Source organism: Enoplosus armatus, chromosome 15, assembly GCF_043641665.1.
Source record: "Enoplosus armatus isolate fEnoArm2 chromosome 15, fEnoArm2.hap1, whole genome shotgun sequence".
Lineage (NCBI taxonomy): Eukaryota > Metazoa > Chordata > Actinopteri > Centrarchiformes > Enoplosidae > Enoplosus > Enoplosus armatus.
This window is the reverse complement of record NC_092194.1, coordinates 5989918-6009722: the sequence shown is the minus strand read 5'-3', so window position 1 is coordinate 6009722 and position 19805 is coordinate 5989918. Positions and strand designations below refer to the sequence as shown.

General features: G+C 42.1%; 1 protein-coding gene across 1 annotated transcript in view; it reads left to right on the top strand.

Moving 5' to 3' along the window:
* Nucleotides 1-17299, top strand: part of LOC139297455 (apoptosis-stimulating of p53 protein 1-like) — a 34061-nt gene extending 16762 nt beyond the window's left edge. The window contains exons 5-24 of the mRNA XM_070920129.1: nt 1868-1963; nt 4362-4418; nt 4623-4743; nt 5007-5086; nt 5196-5342; nt 5433-5573; nt 5698-5896; nt 6287-6415; nt 10260-10327; nt 10509-10710; nt 11032-11259; nt 11388-11603; nt 11790-11940; nt 12079-12116; nt 12221-12585; nt 12839-12976; nt 14642-14775; nt 15181-15347; nt 15483-15682; nt 17173-17299. Coding sequence (XP_070776230.1) covers nt 1868-1963; nt 4362-4418; nt 4623-4743; nt 5007-5086; nt 5196-5342; nt 5433-5573; nt 5698-5896; nt 6287-6415; nt 10260-10327; nt 10509-10710; nt 11032-11259; nt 11388-11603; nt 11790-11940; nt 12079-12116; nt 12221-12585; nt 12839-12976; nt 14642-14775; nt 15181-15347; nt 15483-15682; nt 17173-17214 — 2919 coding nt within the window. The 3' untranslated portion in view covers nt 17215-17299. The remainder of the gene's footprint in view (nt 1-1867; nt 1964-4361; nt 4419-4622; nt 4744-5006; nt 5087-5195; nt 5343-5432; nt 5574-5697; nt 5897-6286; nt 6416-10259; nt 10328-10508; nt 10711-11031; nt 11260-11387; nt 11604-11789; nt 11941-12078; nt 12117-12220; nt 12586-12838; nt 12977-14641; nt 14776-15180; nt 15348-15482; nt 15683-17172) is intronic.
* Nucleotides 17300-19805: the final 2506 nt, after the last annotated feature.

Here is a 19805-nt window from a genome sequence, read left to right as displayed (position 1 = left end):
TTTCTCTCTCATCTCTGGCAGAAATTGAGTTTTGAATGAAGTCCCTATAATACTGTTCAAGCCCTTAAACCATAAGGCTGTGGACCCTTAAATCCAGAACGTTTGATGAACTTGGTTAGTTAGTTAGTTAGTTCACCCAAATACCAAGAAAAAAACAACAAAACAAGAACCCAATTGGACAGTTTAACCTTAAATAAATAACATGGAGCAAGTCTCATGTAGTAAAACTGGGACATTACTTTTAGACAAAGTTCGTTTTTTTGTTTCTCAAATGTAGTTTTTCAGTGCATCACATACCAAATTGTGTATCTCTTAGTGTAGCCATTTACACCGCAAACCATGTAAATTAACTGACCACCTCAAATTCAACATGGCGTACAGTAAAAGTGGCACTACAGCATTGGTCATGCTCATTTCTCTTGCTCATGGTTTCATTTTAGGCCCCTTCCTGTTTCTATTTACTACTTGTGTGTTGACTCAGCTGTATTGTGTGTTTTGATCCTACAGTATTTTTCCTCATTTACATATATCAAGGTGCAAAAATACTACAAACACCCTGCAGCATAGCCGATCAAGAGACCTCATCTTAGCAACAGTTTGTATCTGTGACTTTCATATAAAATACGTATAACAACCATAAGTATTAGTCTCAGAAAATGGCAGATCCTTTTACTCTGGGTGGCGTTCATTAATCAGTGTTACTCTGGATTGAGACTCAAATGAAACAGTAAGACTGTTTGAGGCCATGTGGCTGTGTAACTAGTATGTTTTAATCCCAGGTAGCACCTACATTTTCACTTAGCATTGGTCCCCGGCATGTTTGAGTAGGCCTGAAATGTAGTGAATTAATACATAATGCAATAATCTATACTGATAATGTTCATACCGAGTCATTCACACATTTTTGCTTATAGTCAAAGATCTGCTTTGCAAGACTTGATATTCTGCCATTGTATTGTACACTACATTATAGCTTTATTTGATGCAGTGCAGAGCTGCATGGTGTTGAAGCTGCCCTACAACATGTTTTATGGTGTGTTGTAACTATGGAGACACAGGTCTAGAAAGTAGCCCAAACATGCCTTTCATTGGACAACATGTAGAAAGTGTTTAGATGATCAAGTAAATACCATTTAGAATCTTTAACATATGAAGTCATGCATTGACTATTAACACAGAGGAGAGTATTTGTTTTTCGCATTGTCTGGCTTCACTGCATACTGAAAATCAATGTAACAGACCAGGTGCAGTGTTTGTGTCCATGAATGAACATACACAATAGCAGGATGTGGCTGGGCAGAAACCTTCCGCTGGTGTCTGCTAAAGGCATTTCTCTTCCCTCCCGCCACACCCCCACCCACCCCCATACACATATTGTAGAAATGTTTGTTCTGAACAACATCCACAATCACAGCTACGTAACGATCTGTTCTGGTGTGTGTCCGGCTTAATAAACCCCCCCCCCCTCTGATAGTAAAATACAGAACAAATGATGAGTGTCATTCGAATTTTTTTTCTGTGTCACAGCCCTGTAATGACCAGGCCAGATAGGATTCCGGCTATTTTCCCCAGAACCAATACTATAATTCACTCTGCCAAGGCCACCAGCTGCTAGCCTAATAACATTTCTGTAGCACGCTGAAGGCGCTCTGTGACCTGAAGTGGGAGGTGATGTGTGTGTGCAGCTGTGCGCTGTAGTCTAGCATTTATCTCCTGTCACTGTTTGGGTTTTCATCTTGTCAGTAACAGTCCTAAACTCAGTGACGTGTAATGGATGGAAACAGTGATTAGAGATACACGCAGGAAAACGCAAACTTTTTCTGTGGACATACTGTATTGATATATGTAACTTCTTGTGTGTGTTTAGGTTCCCCGTGTGGAGCTGACCCTCTCTGAGCTCCAGGAAATGGCCACAAGACAACAGCAACAAATAGAGGCTCAGCAACAGATGTTGGTCGCCAAGGTAACTCATGCACGCACACACACAGAGTTGTTAGATGGATTGCCTGTCAGTTAGTGTAAGGTTATCTACATTAGAGTCTGTCTGAAAAGGTCAGCTTTGAGGCCCCAAGAGCCACGGCCTTGGACAAATGTGTGTGTGTGTGTGTGTGTGTGTGTGTGTGTGTGTGTGTGTGTGTGTGTGCGTGTGTGTGTGTGTGTGTGTGTAAGGATCACTGCTCATACGTCTTCCTTTGAAACAGAGCATGTGATCCAGGTCAGGGTTTAAGGACTGGCAGGAAAGAACAACTCGATTTGAGCCAATAGATCACCACTCACCTCCAGTGACAGCATTGTGTGTGTGTGTGTGTGTGTGTTAGTGTGTGCGAGAGAGAGAGAGATCATGGCCATTCCCACACTAGGAAGTGACCTTATAAGTTGACAGGAAATGAGGTCATCAGGGAGCTGCTGGGAAGTTGAAGCTGAATTGTACTCCAGGAAAGAGTCAGGAAGGGGAGCCAAAAAAAAAAAAATCCGATTCATTTGATGAAGTGTCTGCTTAGTCTAAAGCGAATAAAAATGCTTTCAGCAGGGAACTTTTTCCAACCACCAAACTTCTACTGGGCCAATCTGAATTTTTCAAGGCCAACTGTGGCACTGATGTTTTTATTTGGCAACTTTATGCTGATATTCAGCATTTTCTAAAGGCTGCAATTTCCCCTGCTAAGTGATAGCTATTAAGCCCTTCCTTCCAGTGTGTAAGTGTTGAACTATTTCCTCGTCTCGCTGGGTGGAAAAGTCTCCCAGCTGCCATGAAGAGGCAGTTTCCATCCTCACAGCATTAGCATAGTACAACATGGATTGATGACTTCCCGGAAGCGTCCAAAACACAGCTACTGTTCTGGCACCACTTTTACTCCTGTGCTGTCTATGTAATAAAACAAGCTACTGTTATGTAATGTGTTATTAGCGTGTGTATGTGTGTGTGTGTGTTTCCAGTGAACGATGGGAGGCTTCTTGCCAACATTCCATTTCCCTCTTCCTCTGTGTGTGTGTGTGTGTGTGTGTGTGTGTGTGTGTGTGTGTGTGTGTGTGTGTTGAGAGAGACACACAGGTCAGCTGTACTACGTGCCAGCACGACACAGAGAGGTGTAAACTGCCTCAGTCAGCATCACACATGACATGCCTCTCTCTCTCTCTCTCTCTCTCTCTCTCTCTATTCCTCCTCTGTAGGCTATTTGCTTTATAATGTGTGTATAGTTGCATTCATATTCAAAATCAACAGCAAATATGTCATTAGATATTATTAAATTGAATGTTACATTGTGTGGTGAGAGGGTCCATTACGCTGTTAGTACAAAGTCATGGCATTTTCAGTGTAAGTCAAGGTGCTAATAAGGGCTCACTAAGACAACGCAATGCTGCTAGTAATAAAAATGTGTATGTGTTATTCAGCAGGGTGTTAAATGTCTCATGAAGAAATGCGTGATAGTACTTAGCTGGCCTACCTAGTTGGCAGAAGGTGGGTGGAGCTATGTAGGTGATGTCACGACCTCTATGAGCTAATAACAATGGTAATGGTGTAAATAGACATTTTGACTTGTCGTAGCAGGAAAAATCACAGGTCAAACAACAACTTCTCTAACTGCAAAAAAAGTTTCAAACACAGAAGTGATATTTATTGTCTTTCTCAAAGCAATTCAAATCAGTAAAAGGTATTAGTGTGAAATATCGATGAATTGATGATGACAGGGAAATAATGCCATTATCAGTGCAACAACAGCACGTGCCACTTGTAACTGCAGTATTTGTCTTTTTCTTTTTTGACAGCATCTTTATCAGGCAGTACAAAGAAACTGGAAATGACACCTTGATGAATGTGAAGTGTGTGTTTAGGAATCAGACAGCAAACTGTCAAACAGCACTGGACTGAAAACTTTGATTAAAAACTAGTAACACTTGCACGTACATGCAGTTTTCAGGGGGGGTTTTCACCACAAAGCTTGAGTGTAAAAGTGCATGTTCCTGACTTTTATGCTGTAGTTAAACCCCCTACATCCATAGAGGATTTACAACTCAACATAAGCAAACAACTTTCATCAAATTTGGCTTGACCCTTATGTGAAATAGTCAAAATGGTTTCAACTTAAACAGAAACACTTTGTGTTCATGCCAGACTCCATTGCTCTAGTAAGTAAATTGAGCAAATAGGTTTTCACGTCCTTGAGAACCTATTTACGTGGCCTCATCCATTTTGAGTTATTATGGGTAGTAACAAACAAACTCACAAAAATAGTGTGTTTCGTGATGAAAGCAATGTTAGTGCAGCTAACTGGGGTCATGTTAGTGCCATCACAGGGTCTGCGCCACTAAAAACGTATCTGGAACTGAATGAAAGTTTTCACCTTTTTTTCTTCTTCTAGGAGCAGAGACTGAGGTATCTTCAGCAAGGAGGCAGAGCTAACCAGGGACAGACACAGGTGGGGTCCATATGTCTGTCTGTCTTCTATAATGTCCTATAAGGCACCAGAACATATTTAAGGTTGAAACACTTTGTGTATATACTGTAGGGCTATCAGTCAACTCAATTATTTATTTTGGTCACATTTCAAAAGCTGACTAACACTTAGATGAGAATACAAGTGGTTGTTTAGATTGAGTTCTTTTCTTCCTCTCTTGTTTAGTCTGAAGCTGAGAAGCTGCAGCGGCTGAAGGAGCGAGTGGAGACTCAGGAAGCCAAGCTGAAGAAGATCCGAGCCATGAGAGGACAAGTCGACTACAGTAAACTGATCAACGGAAACCTCTGTAAGCCCAAACACACTAAGCACACTGCAGAGATGATGACTATGGCTTAACAGGCACTGCACTTCATGACTGCATATTAATAGTATTATAGTGAAATAGACTTGCTGCTAAAATGCTGAAAATCGATCTGGCTTAAAGGTGACAATTTGAACTTAAATATTTTGGTCGCTGTGTCCGTTCCAAAAGTAATAGTGAACTCATTTTACTTAAAATATTTCAGTCTAATTCGTATTTCCCCGTCTTCTCCTGGTCTCTGTCTCCAGCTGCAGAGATTGACCATGTGAGCAGCCTATTTCAGGAGAAGCAGGCAGAACTGCAGTCCGCTGTGGTCCGAGTCGACCAGGTAACGTCTGTCCCTGAGGTGGAGTGAGGTTTCACTGTGACAGTCAAAATCAAGCAGAATTGAGTTCCAGGTGAGTTGTTAAGTTCTGTTTTTAAACGGTTTTAACCAGTTGACCCAGCAGTTGGAGGATTTGAGGAGAGGACGCCTTCAGCTACACTCTGTCGCACCAGCTCACGGGGCACCCACCGGCCAGAAAGGATCGCCCCTGTCTGGCCCTGCAGCCCTGGAACTGAGGAAACTCTACCAGGAGCTGCAGGTGAATTAAATCATCTCGTGATCTCCTTCTTTCAACGTTAGAAAGCATAAATACAAACGTGTATAAGACTTCTAATGCTGTGTGTTTCAGGCTCGTAACCGTCATAATCTGGAGCAGAGCAGCAAGCTGGCACAGAACAAGGATCTGCTGAACAAGAGGAACGCCCAGGTGACCGTGATGGATCAACGCATTGGAGACCTGAGAGAGCGACTGCATAAGAAGAGAGCAGAAGTACACTTTACTTTACTCTTACCATTCATGGAAATTTGCATTTCATTTTCTCTTGAGAGTTGTTTTAAGGTCGACAGTTAGTGGAGGTCTAAGTCCGTCTGTCTCTCTCTCTCCACCCTTTCAGCTGACTCGTATGAATGGAGGAGGCCTGTCGTCGCCTCAGACCTCTTCTTCCCACCCGGGCGGTGGAGTTTCGGGTCGAGTGGCGGCTGTCTGCCCCTACATCCAGGTTCCAGCGGAGGGGAGACAGGAGGCTGGGTACCCCATGCCGGCTGACCCACCACCCAAACCCGCCCCGCTCAGCCACATCCGCTCCCTCTCAGGTTGGTAGAATGACTTGTTTTTTTTTAAGACACTGTATAAGAGGTGGATCAGTTTGTGTTTGACTTCAGAGTTTCTATCTGCACTGTCTTACATCTGTCTGGGCTCTAACTTTCTGTCTATTTCTTTTTCCTGTCTGTCGGCTCCTTCTTTTCCTCTCCCCTTATCTGTTGTTGTGATCTTAAATGTGGTGTGTTAATGTTATTGGTGGTTTTGTGATTATTGTTTTGTCACTTGTTGATGTTGTGGTGGTGGTTGTGACTGTTCCTGTTACTGTTTTGTGACACCATTATGATGACATCATGATGATGTGCGTGTTGATGTTTTCGGTGGTTGTTACTGTCGTGGATGGCGTCTTGTTACTGTCTTTCGCGGTGGGTGTGGCCATGCAGAGGAGGACAGGAGTGGCATCGGGAAGCCTCCCAGCCAATGGAAAGTGTCAGATTTAGACATCGTCCTGTCAGAGCCCACTGAGACGTGGGAGGGACCTCGGTCCCCTCAGAGGGGCGACAGTAACAACAGTGAGTCCCCAGAAGGCGTAGAGAAACATCCTCACTACTAGCTCCGTTGGTGATAGAGTAGCAGCACCTGGTTCATGCTCACTGCTTCAGTGGGTCTGGTGAAATAATAGTATTTCCGAAATGATTCAAGGGGAGTGTCTTTGTATAACTATACAGAACAGATGGTAAGGACATAACATAATTGAATCAGCGACAGAAAAGGACCTCAAAATGTAAAGGTCGTGAGTATAAGGACACAGATGTGACATCTTACAGCCAGCAGCTGCTTGGGGTTAGGAAGCCCAGCGTAAGAAAATAAACTCAGACTCAGATTCAGTTTTCCTTCACGTCCTCCTGTCTGGTGTGAGACGGTGAATTGCAGTAAAACATTTGTCCTCTTTAGCTACAATGGCAAAGTTAGAATAATCTTTTTGCAGCCAGCAGCCAGTTAGCTTAGCTTAACACAAAGATCGGAAGCAGGAGAAAACAGCAAGCCCGTTTGTGTCCAAACAGAATCAAAAATATACTATATCTTGGTCTTCCTGGAGTCCTGTCGTCACCTCGACGTTGCCAGGCAATTAGTGAGCTTTTTGGACAGAGCCAAGCTAGCTGTTGCCCCTTGTTTCTAGTCTTTATGCTAAGTTAAGTTAACTGTCACCTGACTTTCGCTTCATATTTACAGTACAGACATGAGAGTGGTATTAATCTTCTCAAGACCCAGCAAGGAAGCAAATAAGTATATTTCTCAAAATGCCAAACTATTCCTTTAACTTTGCACATGATTGAATCTAGTTAATAGTCACACTAGCTTTACTTAGTAGTGTCAACATCCATCCACATAGTTGACTGACCATGTTGTATCAGGCCACTTTCATTCTGCATTATGCCAGCCAGACACTTGCTTTCCTTATAGTAATATATCAGTACACCCAGGCTGGAAATAGCAAAACATTGCTATTCACTTAGCTTAACTACTGGGTATAAGTGAAGTGTCTTCAACTGATACTAATCCAATTGTGTTCTTGAATGCCAACGCAAATGCCACAGCTCTATTTATTGTCCCAGCTTATGTAATGTGGAAAACACATATACTTGTAAATCATGTCGACAGTGCACTGGGCAGGCAGGCACAACAAATGAATGAAAGGAAGTCTGAGCTACGCTAACTTGTAGCTATTTACAGTGTGTGTGAATGTGTCTGTGTGAGTCAGATAACGAGAGAGATTTTAGGGAGGGGGGGTTGGGGGGTTGTGGCAGCTGTTGTTGGTGTCATCAGAGCGATTAAGGCTCTCGAACAAATGTTAGCACTGAATATCTTTTATACTGTATGAATGCTAATACGGTACAAGCACAGTCTACAGTATTCTTAGAAGAGGAAAAAGCACAGCAAGGAGTTCCATGCATTCCCAATAGCACTAGAATACAAGTGAATCGTTTATTTATTCATTGGGAAATGGTTTCATATTCTGTTGACGTAAACAAATATTTGCTAGAAAGTGGCAACAGGAACCAAGAGCTAGTGAAACAAAAGCTCTCTTTTTGAATAATCCCATGAGGAGGCTTGGTTAATCATCAATAGGGAAGGCTTCAAAAATCCTGATGCTTCTGTTTTAGAGGAAAATGGTTAGACAATGGTTAAACTTGTCCTTTTATTAAAAATCAGATCTGCTCCAGCCCGTGTTGTCTACCTATGATATGATAGGTAGGTGCTGCTTGATTACAGTACATGGTGTAATATTTAGTATTGATTAATATTTAAATATTTATTGATTTTGTAGAAACAGCTCAACATTTTAGGAAATACACTTAGTCGCTTTCTTGCTGCGAGTTAGATGACAAGATTGATACTACTGTCATGTCTATGTGCAAAATGTTAAGATAAAGCCAGCAGCCAATTAGCTTAGCTTAGCATAAAAACAGGGGGTAACTACTGGCCTGGCTCTATCTGTCGGTAACAATATCCACCTGCCAGCTCACTAAGCAACACATGACATCTCATTTGTTTATTCCATAGTCCCAAGTTTTCCATTTTACAGGGGTATGTGCTGGATTATCTATCTATTTATCTATCTATCTATCTATCTATCTATCTATCTATCTATATATATATCGATATAATGTAAATATATATATACACCTATCATCATACTTCAGTTCAAGAATACGAGATTGGTGTTGAAAAAACAAAGAAGACGCTTGAGAGGTGATGAGTTTGATAGGCTTCTTAAAACCCTTAATCAGATTTTGCATCAGGGCGTACTGTGATGGTGCCAGTGCTGTGTACTGCACTGTCTTTCCTCTACAACACTGAGTGACTACTTCTAATCTGGGCTCTCAGGCAGATGGCCAAGTTTCCACCTCGCACAGAGCTGACTGTTTGTTTCCTGTCGTGACTGTTTTCTTCCTGAGGTCAGCAGGTTACAGCGGCAGTCAACTGGTTGCACAGCACAGTTTATGGACTTCAGGACTCCCAGGTTCAATAGTTAATCAGTATTAGTCTGGTATGTGCCAAAACTGTGACGTAGCTGTACCACCGAGAGCTAGGCCAAATGGTTAGGTAACAGCTTAAAATGATACATTGACAACGGACGCTGAATTGTAGCCAACTGTGACATGTAGTGGAACTTCAGAAATATCTTTTGTAATAACTTTGCTGATCCCCTGACTGTTGTAATAGCCTCACATAGCCGCTAGTGTGGCTGTAGACCAGATATAATAATATTATTATTGTTTTGTATGAAAACTAACAACTGCAGATTCATAAGGATATTTCCTTTCAGCTAGTCTTTAGTTTATATGGAAATAAGGTTAAACACAAATAGGCAACAGTGGATCAAGATTTACTGGCTGACCGGTACTGTGACCTTAGTGTTACATTGAACTCTGCCAATCAGTTATGTAACACCACCTGTGTGGAGACACTCTGTGGGTTAAACTGCTACTTTTCACAACTAACAGGCTTCATTTTTCAAGAGCTTAGCATTTTAGCGCCGTCAGTCAGTTTTAAACCTATCTGCCTAATCAAGGCAGCAGCTTTCTGTTATTTGGGTTTTTGAAGTCCCCATATAAACCAACAACTCTTCTTCTGGTAAAAATAGCAGCGTAGCACCCAAAAGTCAATTATATGACTGCAATTGTCAGTTACTATGAATATTTCTGTTTTTTTTATCGTCGGATATATGATGACAACTACACTACCCATACATTTTGCAACCAAGCTCATGATCAGAGATACTTTAGTCCCATTGTTGTACTAGTTACAAGGAGGCTAAACACATGTTTGCACACACTGTAATCACCGATCTGAACATGTAGAGTAGTGGTTTATCAATTTGACGCTTGTCTTGTTACATTACAGTATTTGCTATGTTGACGCGAAACAATTGAAAGCCAGAATTAAAAATAACTCGATGACTTGGAGTCTGTTCCAAATATTGCATCATTGTTATGTGATACTAAATAATGGACCATGCAGTTCACGTCAAATCCAAAGCTGTCATGTACACAAAAGGCTTCATGTTGTTTGTGGAGTAAACTATATGTATGGACAATAATATAATTTTTTTTTTGCTTTGTATGTTTGTGTTGTGTGACACACTGTAGACTGACAGCTAGTGTAAAATATTTAGGTGACTATTTAGCATCCAGATCCCTTCCAACGCCTTCTCAGTATAACATATGAGCTTAACTTCATACCAACATGCCTCCTACTCTCTAACACTGTCTCACCTTTCACCTACTTTAACCTTCTTTAACACACATGGTACTTTGTCATTTTCCTGCCTCTTCCTCTCCTTAATTGCCTTTCCTGTTCTAACCTTTGTCCCTTTCTCAACACTTCCCCTCTCTCTCTCTCTCTGTTAAGCTAATGAAGCGTCATGGCCGAGCATCAGTAAGAGTGTGTCAGGTTGGAGGACCAACAGTCCAGAACAGGTACTGTACTGTTTCTACACTTGACATGGGGAGATAATAGTGATCATCACAGTAGTCATTCTTTATTAGATTATTTGACCAAATGACATTATAGAGACATTAAAACATTTTAAATTTTACAATTTCTCTCTCTCTCTCTCTCTCTCTCTCTCTTCATTTCAATGTCTCTCCCTCCCACCAGCATCCCTCTGGTTATGGTACCTACCCCAGTGCCACCCACCAGGCAGCAGGGCATCACTCTGCCACCAGCTCCCTGCCCCGTTCTGCCCCTGGTACACTGGGATGGCCCCGATCCAGTGCTGCAAGTGCCACCTCCTCTTTATCATCTTCCTGCTCGCAACAAATACAGCAACGGATCTCTGTCCCTCCAAATTCAAGCCAAGGTAACTTAGCTGCCCTCTCTGGTTGAAAGTTTCAAGCCTGTTTCACCTCTGACCACACCCACTATCACTGATGGGTGACGGGTTAAACCACTGGAAGTTTAAATTTCAGTTACTCTTTAACGATTGCTCTGTAATTGATGTCACGTGGGTAGAATTTGAATAATTTCATTTAAGAAGTAATTTCTTACAAAATACTGCAAGCCTCTCTCTTTTATGCAAACTGAATGATGAACTCTGCAAATCACTTCTTGGAGATGTGAGTGAAGTGCTTGGACATGAAGTGTCAATTTTGCGTTCTCCCTACTCTGTCTCTACTGCTAGGCCCTTCCACCACCTCCCAGCCCTCTCCCTTGTCCCCACAAACAGAGCGAACAGATCCCCCTCCAGCGGTGGCCGTGCGTCCCTACGTCCCGGACCACCCCTCCAGGCCCCAGTCCCCCAGGAAGGGCCCCGCCACCATGAACAGCAGCTCCATCTACAGCATGTACCTCCAGCAGCCTCAGGCTAAAAACTACGGCTCTCTCAGCAACAGGACTACTCTCAAAGCAGGTGATTAAACAAATACATTTGTACAGATTGTGCCACATATGCAGACTAAAGACAGCGTGTGTTTAATGTTGTTACAGAATGAAAAATCCATCTAAGCACCATCTGTCCCATTTTCTTTTTCTCCATAGTCTATGGTAAACCCATCCTCCCCACCTCCTCCACCTCTCCGTCCCCTGTCCCTTTTCTCCAGGGAGGAGGAGGAGGAGTAAGAGCAGGAGGAGAGGATGTTACAGATAAAGAAGGAGGGAAAGGAGGAGGCGAGAGCAGTGATGGGCAAGTCCTCCCTCCACCCAGCGTGGACAACATCCCTCGTCCCCTCAGTCCCACTAAGCTCACCCCAGTGGGTAGGTACCACATACCAGGCTCCACGTGATATTGTAGATGTGGTGTATAAATCTGTGACAAATATCTAAGGAGCAATAAATAACAACATTTCAATAAACAAATGACAGGAGAAGAAATGTGTAGTTTCAGACATTACAGAATCCCGCTCTAACACATTTTTTATTTCACACCTCTGCCCTCCACAGCCCACTCCCAGCTACGTTTCCAGAGTGACGCTGACCTGGAGGTTCTCCGCCGACGCCTCAGCAACGCCCCACGACCCCTGAAGAAACGGAGCTCAATCACCGAGCCTGAGGGCCCACAGGGGCCAAACATCCAAAAGCTACTTTATCAAAGGTCTGTGCTACTGTGTACTGTACCCCACCATAAAAACAAATCCATTTTTATGAAACTAAATTTGAAACAGAAACTAAATAATAATGAATCAAGTGCAGCTGCAGCTTGGTTGATACTGAATTCTGTTGTGATGTCCAGGTTCAACACGTTGGCGGGAGGCATGGAGGGAGGCTCAGGTAAGACACTGTGATGACATGGCCTTGCCTCAGGACAGCCTATGTAGTATTTCTTTATTGATCTCAAGGGTTTGATGATGCTTAAATTGGCTGTTTAATTCCAGGAAATACTTTCTACCAGCCTGACTGCCTTTTGGGCGACATGGACAACATCCATTCAGCAAATGGGAATGTGGAACCTGGTGACAAGCAAGTCAGTGTGGCACCCGCGGAGGTCGAAGTTCAAAACCTGAACTCAGGCTCCCGCCGCTTGTCCCCTCCTTCTGTTGTCATGGAAGCATCCAAAGAGACACCGGCTAAAGCGGAAACTACCAATAATGTGTCTCCATCAACCCAACCCAGCCCATCCCCGGCGCCTGATAGACTAGAGGACCAGAACAACAATAACCAAAGAGGATCTAGTCCCGCACACTCTGTGGGCCACACCTCCCCTTTGCCTTCCCCCCCTGCTCCACCTTCACTGCCTAAGGTAGGCATAGATTATAATTACACCTGATATGGGGTACACACATTAAAATAAGGTCTTCTCATTGCTTAGACAATGCATCTCACTTTCTTAGCAAGTATTCCACTTTGTTTCCCTCTGAAATATGTTACTGATAACTTAAACAAGTAATTGTTCTCTGTGAAAGTTAATGTTCCAGATTAAGAAGTAAGTACTTTATTACAATTTCTATTCTGCATTGTCAACCCTTTTCTGTCTCTCTCGCTGTGTGCTGCAGGTGAAGCGAACCAACCTGAAGAAGCCGTCATCAGAGCGAACAGGCCACGGCCTGAGAGTCAAGTTCAACCCTCTAGCTCTGCTGCTGGATGCATCGTTAGAGGGAGAGTTTGATCTGGTGCAGAGGATTATATATGAGGTAACACAAGATGTAATTGTTACAGTATTTGTATTATAGTACATTTTCATATTTCAAATTTGTAAAGCTTATTAACTGCCTGCAGAGCTAAAATCAAATTAGGCCAATATTACAGGGAATCAAAGGGCTTTACAAGCCTACAGGAATGGTTCTAAACCCATCTTACGCTTTGCAAGAAAACAAGGAAAACCACCCTCCAAAACTCCTATGGAGACACGCATGAATACAAAGAGAGATCGCCTCTCTCAGACATCTGGGAGTGCAGTAGGAGCCATTGGTTGGAAAATGGCAATAACATGAACAATTATGGAACAATCAATCGTAATACAAAATGAACCCTTAACACACGTAATGAATATAAAGTCCAATGTACCATAATATATCATCCTGTATCAGTTTTCCACATCAATTTAGGTCCAAGGGGCAAGCTAGGTGGTGTAGGGGTTGGGGCTTGTTGGATGAGGTTAGAATAGGCAGCTTAACTGGTGGGGAATGGTGAAGATTGAATATGGCAGAGGTCTTGTTCTTTCAAACAACTGGACGGAGAAACAACATAGAATCCTGGGAGTGGGAGCACTGCATAGATCATCAGGTTTGATGGCAACACAGAACAGACTGTTGATTGTTGATTGTCACAGAATGGCAGCATATGTAAAGAGAAAGGTAGTGGACCGAGTAGCAAGCCTTGAGGGACACCACACCTTATTTTGTAGAGAGAGACTAATTGTTATCATCAAGCAAGACAAACTGGTACCTAAACGTTGAGAGTGCTACGTTCACTACTGTTTTTAAGATGACCTAGTGAAATGTTTTGATTAATAGTATTGAATGTTGTGCTTAGGTGGAAGAAAATTAAAAATCAGGTTGTAACTTGACTCAGATACTAGTAATGAAGTGAGTTTAATCTCACTAGAGAATCTTCTGTTAAGCCCTCAAATTTTTGGGCTGAATATCATCTGACATAGTTTGCTTTCATACTTGCAATTTGGTTACACTTCTAAAATCTTTGATACATTTCTGTGTTGAATGAAAACACATCCTTATGCAATAGAAGAATATTTGTACATGCCAACAATTACTGTACACCCACACACAGATTGCCTCAACAGATCTGCTAATAACTGGGGGATTTTTAAGCGTTTCAATACCTTCACGACAATACTTAGTATAATATCTTTGATCCTTGGCAGCTCTGTCAGGGGGGAGAGGTGGTCTCAGTTGTCAGGTGTTGAGGACTCACTCACACTCTGTATTACAGCAGCACAGAGCTCCTGAGAACAAATCCTTACGTCTTTAAAGAGCAAACCCCCATCTATCACCCTGACATCTTTCTCTTGGAGACTGGACAAAAGTGCTTACTGACTCTCCAAACTGCAAACTCTAGCTGATACTCTCAAGGAAACATTCAGATGCTTCACATCCAGTTTGACATTATCGTACCCCGAGGCAGTAAGACTCAACTCACCTCAACAGCTTCCAAGCTGATCAAAAAATGTAGCACTATCCTGAGTTTTGCAGTGAGTTCAGGAACTCCACAGGGCTTTCAGTTAAGGGTTTCTCAAGGCTAATACTAATACAGGGATTTTGGGGGATTTTTTGGGATAGCCAAACATTCTAATCAGTCTAAGTCTCCATGTATAATTTCTCATTATTTCTGTCTTTAAGGTGGAAAATCCCAGCATGCCTAATGACGAAGGCATAACACCTCTTCATAATGCTGTCTGCGCTGGCCATCACCACATTGTTAAGTTCCTGCTGGACTTTGGAGTTAATGTAAACGCGGCCGACAGTGATGGATGGTCAGTACCTTCAGTCGTGCAATACTCCAGACTAATAATAGAACAGTGGCCGCTGAGGGACTGGAGGGTGTTTGGGTAATGAACACACTCTGTGGCAGCAATGCTGGAGCTCAGAGGCAACAATGACACAGATAATTGCATTTCCAAATTCATTCTTGACTACAGCTGCCTTAGCAATATTGCAGGATGAGATTACCAAGTCTAATGAGGATCCGCATTCAGAAGATACATGATTTAATTTATTCATGTTTAGTTAATGTCAGCCTGTTTCATGATGATATTAATTGTGTTGAGCCGATTAGATTTTGGATACAAGTGCATTACTGGAACATCTTTGTCAGAGGTGAATGAACCTTGTCTGGCAGAGTCTGTTTAAAGTTATGTTTTTAATGCTGTACCTCGCAGGACTCCTCTGCACTGTGCAGCTTCATGCAACAGCGTCCACCTCTGTAAAATGCTGGTGGAGTCGGGGGCCGCCATTTTCGCCACAACAATTAGCGACGTGGAAACAGCAGCAGACAAATGCGAAGAAATGGAGGAGGGCTATACACAGTGTTCTCAGTTTCTCTATGGTAGGTAGACACAGACAGACAAAACTAAACTCAACAGGTCTACAACAGTCCACAGGGGAAAGAAAAGTGCCATACATGTAGTTTTTCCTCCAGAAACTTGACACTGAATGCTCTGTGTGTGTGTGGCTCTCCCAGGCGTACAAGAAAAGCTGGGTGTGATGAACAAAGGCTTGGTCTACTCTCTCTGGAACTACACAGCCCAGCAGGCTGATGAGCTGTCCTTCAGCGAGGGCGACGCCCTCACCGTGCTGCGTCGGCGTGACGACACTGAGACGGAGTGGTGGTGGGCGCGGCTCAACGACCGCGAGGGATACGTGCCCAGAAACCTACTGGGGGTGAGAGACCACAAGACGTTACAACAGACACCTTTCCACAAATGTGTGCACACATAGAACTTGGTCCATCACTTCAGTCTATTCTCACTTATCACTACACCGTGCTAAACTGTCGACACGTCGCTAAGCCCCTTTAACAATGGGTCCTTGATTTCATACAGATGAAACACAAGCTGGCTTCTTATCTCTTGCCTTCAACAGTCTGTTTCACCAGCTGAAACGACAACTGTCGCTGGCCGACTCAGTTGTAGCAAGCTAGTTAAGCTAACGTTTGGTTATGTTTCCAGCTGAATATGCACCTGATGCTACATACGTATGGAATTCTGCTAAAAGGCTAAAGCGGCATGTCCCAGGCAAAACAGTCGTCATTCACACCAGTTGATGATTCAAGTAGCTAGAAAACATGGAAATACTGCATTGTTCTTGTATTGCAGTGTAGACCTAATTAGTCCTAGTATTGTAAGTATGAGGAAGGAACCAGGCTTTCATTCTAATGTAACACTGTTTGGCTGCTTACCATGCACACTGGCTAACAGTATGTTAGCTGAACATGCTAACAATTGCCATTGCTGAAAACAACACCCCCATGCACACCGCTTCAACATGTGGAGAAATCCAAAGCTTGATAGACTTGTCGTATTTAAGTTACGGTTGCTAAGCAATGATTGGACAATTTGCTGCGAAGGGAGGGGTTTAGCAAACGGCAAATTGGCAGCAGCTACAGGTACTTTGCACTGTTATGTAGTATAGTAGAAGAACATTTCAACATGAGTGGTGACAAGTTCTTTAAGTATGTCACAATAAAGTAAGTAAAATAAGTTATTCTATAAAATAAATCTCTACAAAAATACAATTCATCTTAAATTAGCACACATTGAGGTTGATTGGATCTGAAATCTAGCAGCTAACACCATATAGCACTAATCCTAAAATCTGAATGTTTACCAGGTAAATAAATCTGTTTAACTGTAAAAGTGAAGTAGCAAGAATGATATTATAGGCTATATATATATATATATATATATATATATATATATCCTATATAGGCTATAGCAGAGGGACAGAGAGGTGTGCATTATTGGACAGGACTTGCGCTTTAGTGCACAGTGCCATTTAAGCCTCAGGGAGTCCAGTATGTTCCATAATGCTCAGAACTCAATTATTGTACCAGTAAAACTGAACTATATAGCTTTAATAAAACTGTCCATCCCAGCTCCAACCTTTCAGCTGCAACTGTACTGTATACCACGCTGCCTCAGTGTATATAACTGAATGTGGGATGTGTAAAGTTTAAATCCACATTAAACTCACTGAAATGGGATTCATCACAGGTAACAGCTTCTCAAGTGGCAGATTTATTCCCACACTGTGTCTTACGGTTTGCCTTCATGATGTTCAAGCGCCTTGAGAACAATGTTAACATGATGTAGTGACCCTGCCCTCTCTCCCTCCTCTCTCCCTCCTCTCTCCCTCTCTTGCTCTCTCTCCAGCTGTATCCAAGGATCAAACCCAGACAACGCTCACTGGCATAAAGCCCAGATCAGGAGCCACGTGCACGCTCGCAGAGGGCACGCGCACACAGAGAAGAAGGAGAGCAGCAGCAGCATGTGGGCGGAAGCATTAGCAGAGAAAGAAAGAACAAAGGATGGAGGTAGTCGAGAGGCTGAGTGAGGGAAGAAAGAGGGAAACAAAGATGGAACTAGAAGCAACTTTTTTTTCCGTTTGGTTGGATGTGATGCTGGAACCACAGAGACACTTTATGGTAGAATCGTAATATATTTTCACTGAGTCGCTGCAGTTAAAAGAACTTGCCTGAATCTTATTTTGAGCAGCAGTAGCTTGGCAGCTTCACAAGAGTTCAGATGCATGAGAGAAGCTGAATAGAAAAAAAAAATGAAGATGATCCATCATGTGGATGCAGCTTTGATTTTTTTCCAGCACACAACATGAAAGCATGAGCTTTGAATTATAAGGCTCTCTCTGACATTTAAGCTTGACCCTTGAATGCCACTTTATTTTTGTAAACACCCAGATGGATTTTCATAAAGCGATGTTTGGTATAGTATGTTGTCTGAAAACACTTCCGCACTGTGTGGCGTGAAGTTTTAAATGCGGTAAACTTGCAGGCTGGATCGGGTGAAAGCATGTGTGAGACGTGAAGTTGGAGAGAGGAAAGTGAGAAGAGAGAGCAGATAGTGAGACTCTGAATGTGTGTTTAAAGGAAGTCAGGTTTTTTTTGATGGAGCAGCTATTAGCAGTGTTGGTCAGGAATAACATTGTAAGTGCAACAACAAGACTAAGAAACAGAACCCAGCAAGCTTTTGGTGCATGGTGGCTGAGGTCCACATCAACCCACACGAGCAACAGATGTTGACAATATAATTTTATGGCATGGTAAAAAATAAAGGTTTGAATTGATATCAGAAGAATATTTCTGTTTTTACCAAATGATAAAAGATGCATCTGTGAATCATTACGGACGTCTCAGCCTTTTACTATTCTGTATTTATGTTGACTCAGCACTGGCACATGCTGTCATATTAACATCTGCTCAAATGCAAAATGGTCGCTGCTGGAAAAACAGGAGGAAAAGAGGAGCGTGAGAAACCAAAGCACCAAGGAAATGGGTTTAGAGATGAAAATGTAGGAGAAGGGATAAAAGTGGCAATATTTTCTTATTTTGAAATAAAACCTCTGCCAGTCTTTACCCATTAACACACAATACCTAGTCCAGACTAGGGTCTGGTTACATATTGGTCCTCATACTGGGACATTACTGGTACCAGGCTTTAAAACTAACACTATGATAAAGCAGTATTTCCCATCTACCAAAAGCCCAGGATTTAATATTTGCCAGTCCACCTAAATATATCACATAGAAGCTTCTGTGGCTGCTCGGTGTTGTCTTCAGAGCAAACTCAGCCTCACCCGGGAACATGTATACAAAGTTGAGAAGGTTGTGTAATAATATGACTGTATACATTATCACTGGGCTGACTGATTTAGTGTTAAAATGGGGCTAAATAAGCCGAGAGTGAATGAAGAATCTACAGTGTGAAAACAACTTTACTTTCTTGAAACGTCATCTCTGATTTTTTTTTCATTTATACATATTTCAGTAGTTGTATGAAATGTATTATTCCTCTGATGTGCTGTTTTATTTAAAACAAAAGACTGACATTTGTTTTTCTATTGTCGTTATTATTATTATTATTATTATTATTATTATTATTATTTTGATCATAGACACACTGCTCCTGTTTCTTTTTATGTGTCAGCCACTCACTGCTGCCACCCAGTGTACAGGGAGGTTATGGCACAAAGCGTCATTTCCTTAAACATGCTGTGTAAAACATGAAGCAATAAGTTGAGTGATGTCTGATGTGAGAATGGCTCATTGGTCTGAGAAATGCGAACCATAACTTTGTGTATATGCAACCTGTAACTACACAGCTAATGTACCATAATAATAAAGAAAGTATAATCCCTGCAGAGAATCAACACTGTGACTGACTCATACACACACACACACACACACACTCAAGCCTCGGCAATAAACTGTGGACTTTAGAGGGGAATTGAGGTTCACAGTTCATTCAAGTCTCTGCACCGACAGCAAGCTCTCCACACGTAAGTTTACTTCTATTTAAATTCACAGTATTTTGGCACGGTACAATTATTGCGTTTGACTGAGTTAGTTTGTTATTCAACATTCCCTCTTTTAGAGAGATAAAACATGCTGACATGCTGGTACAACTTCACTTAAAATATACGTAACAAATAATGCAGAAACAAATATTTGTCTTTCCAAATGAAAATCACAGAAGAGACAGCCACGTCGGTGGAACAACAAAATATAGATCTGGAAATCTAGCTGTGGGTTATCCTGACCGCCACAAAGGTGATACAGAAACAAGGGTTTACGTATATAAGGGTATAATTTTATACTCTTGTCTATTCATTTTTCATTTTTTTTCTTGCATATTACACTTGTATAGAGTTGCCAGCTGCATAAATGAAAGATAAAAAAAAATGCAGATTGTATTGTTATTACTGAAAATGTGAATTAAATGCCACGTTTATTTTGAAGTAGCGGCCGGAAGTGGTGGTGTTTCGCTGGCTG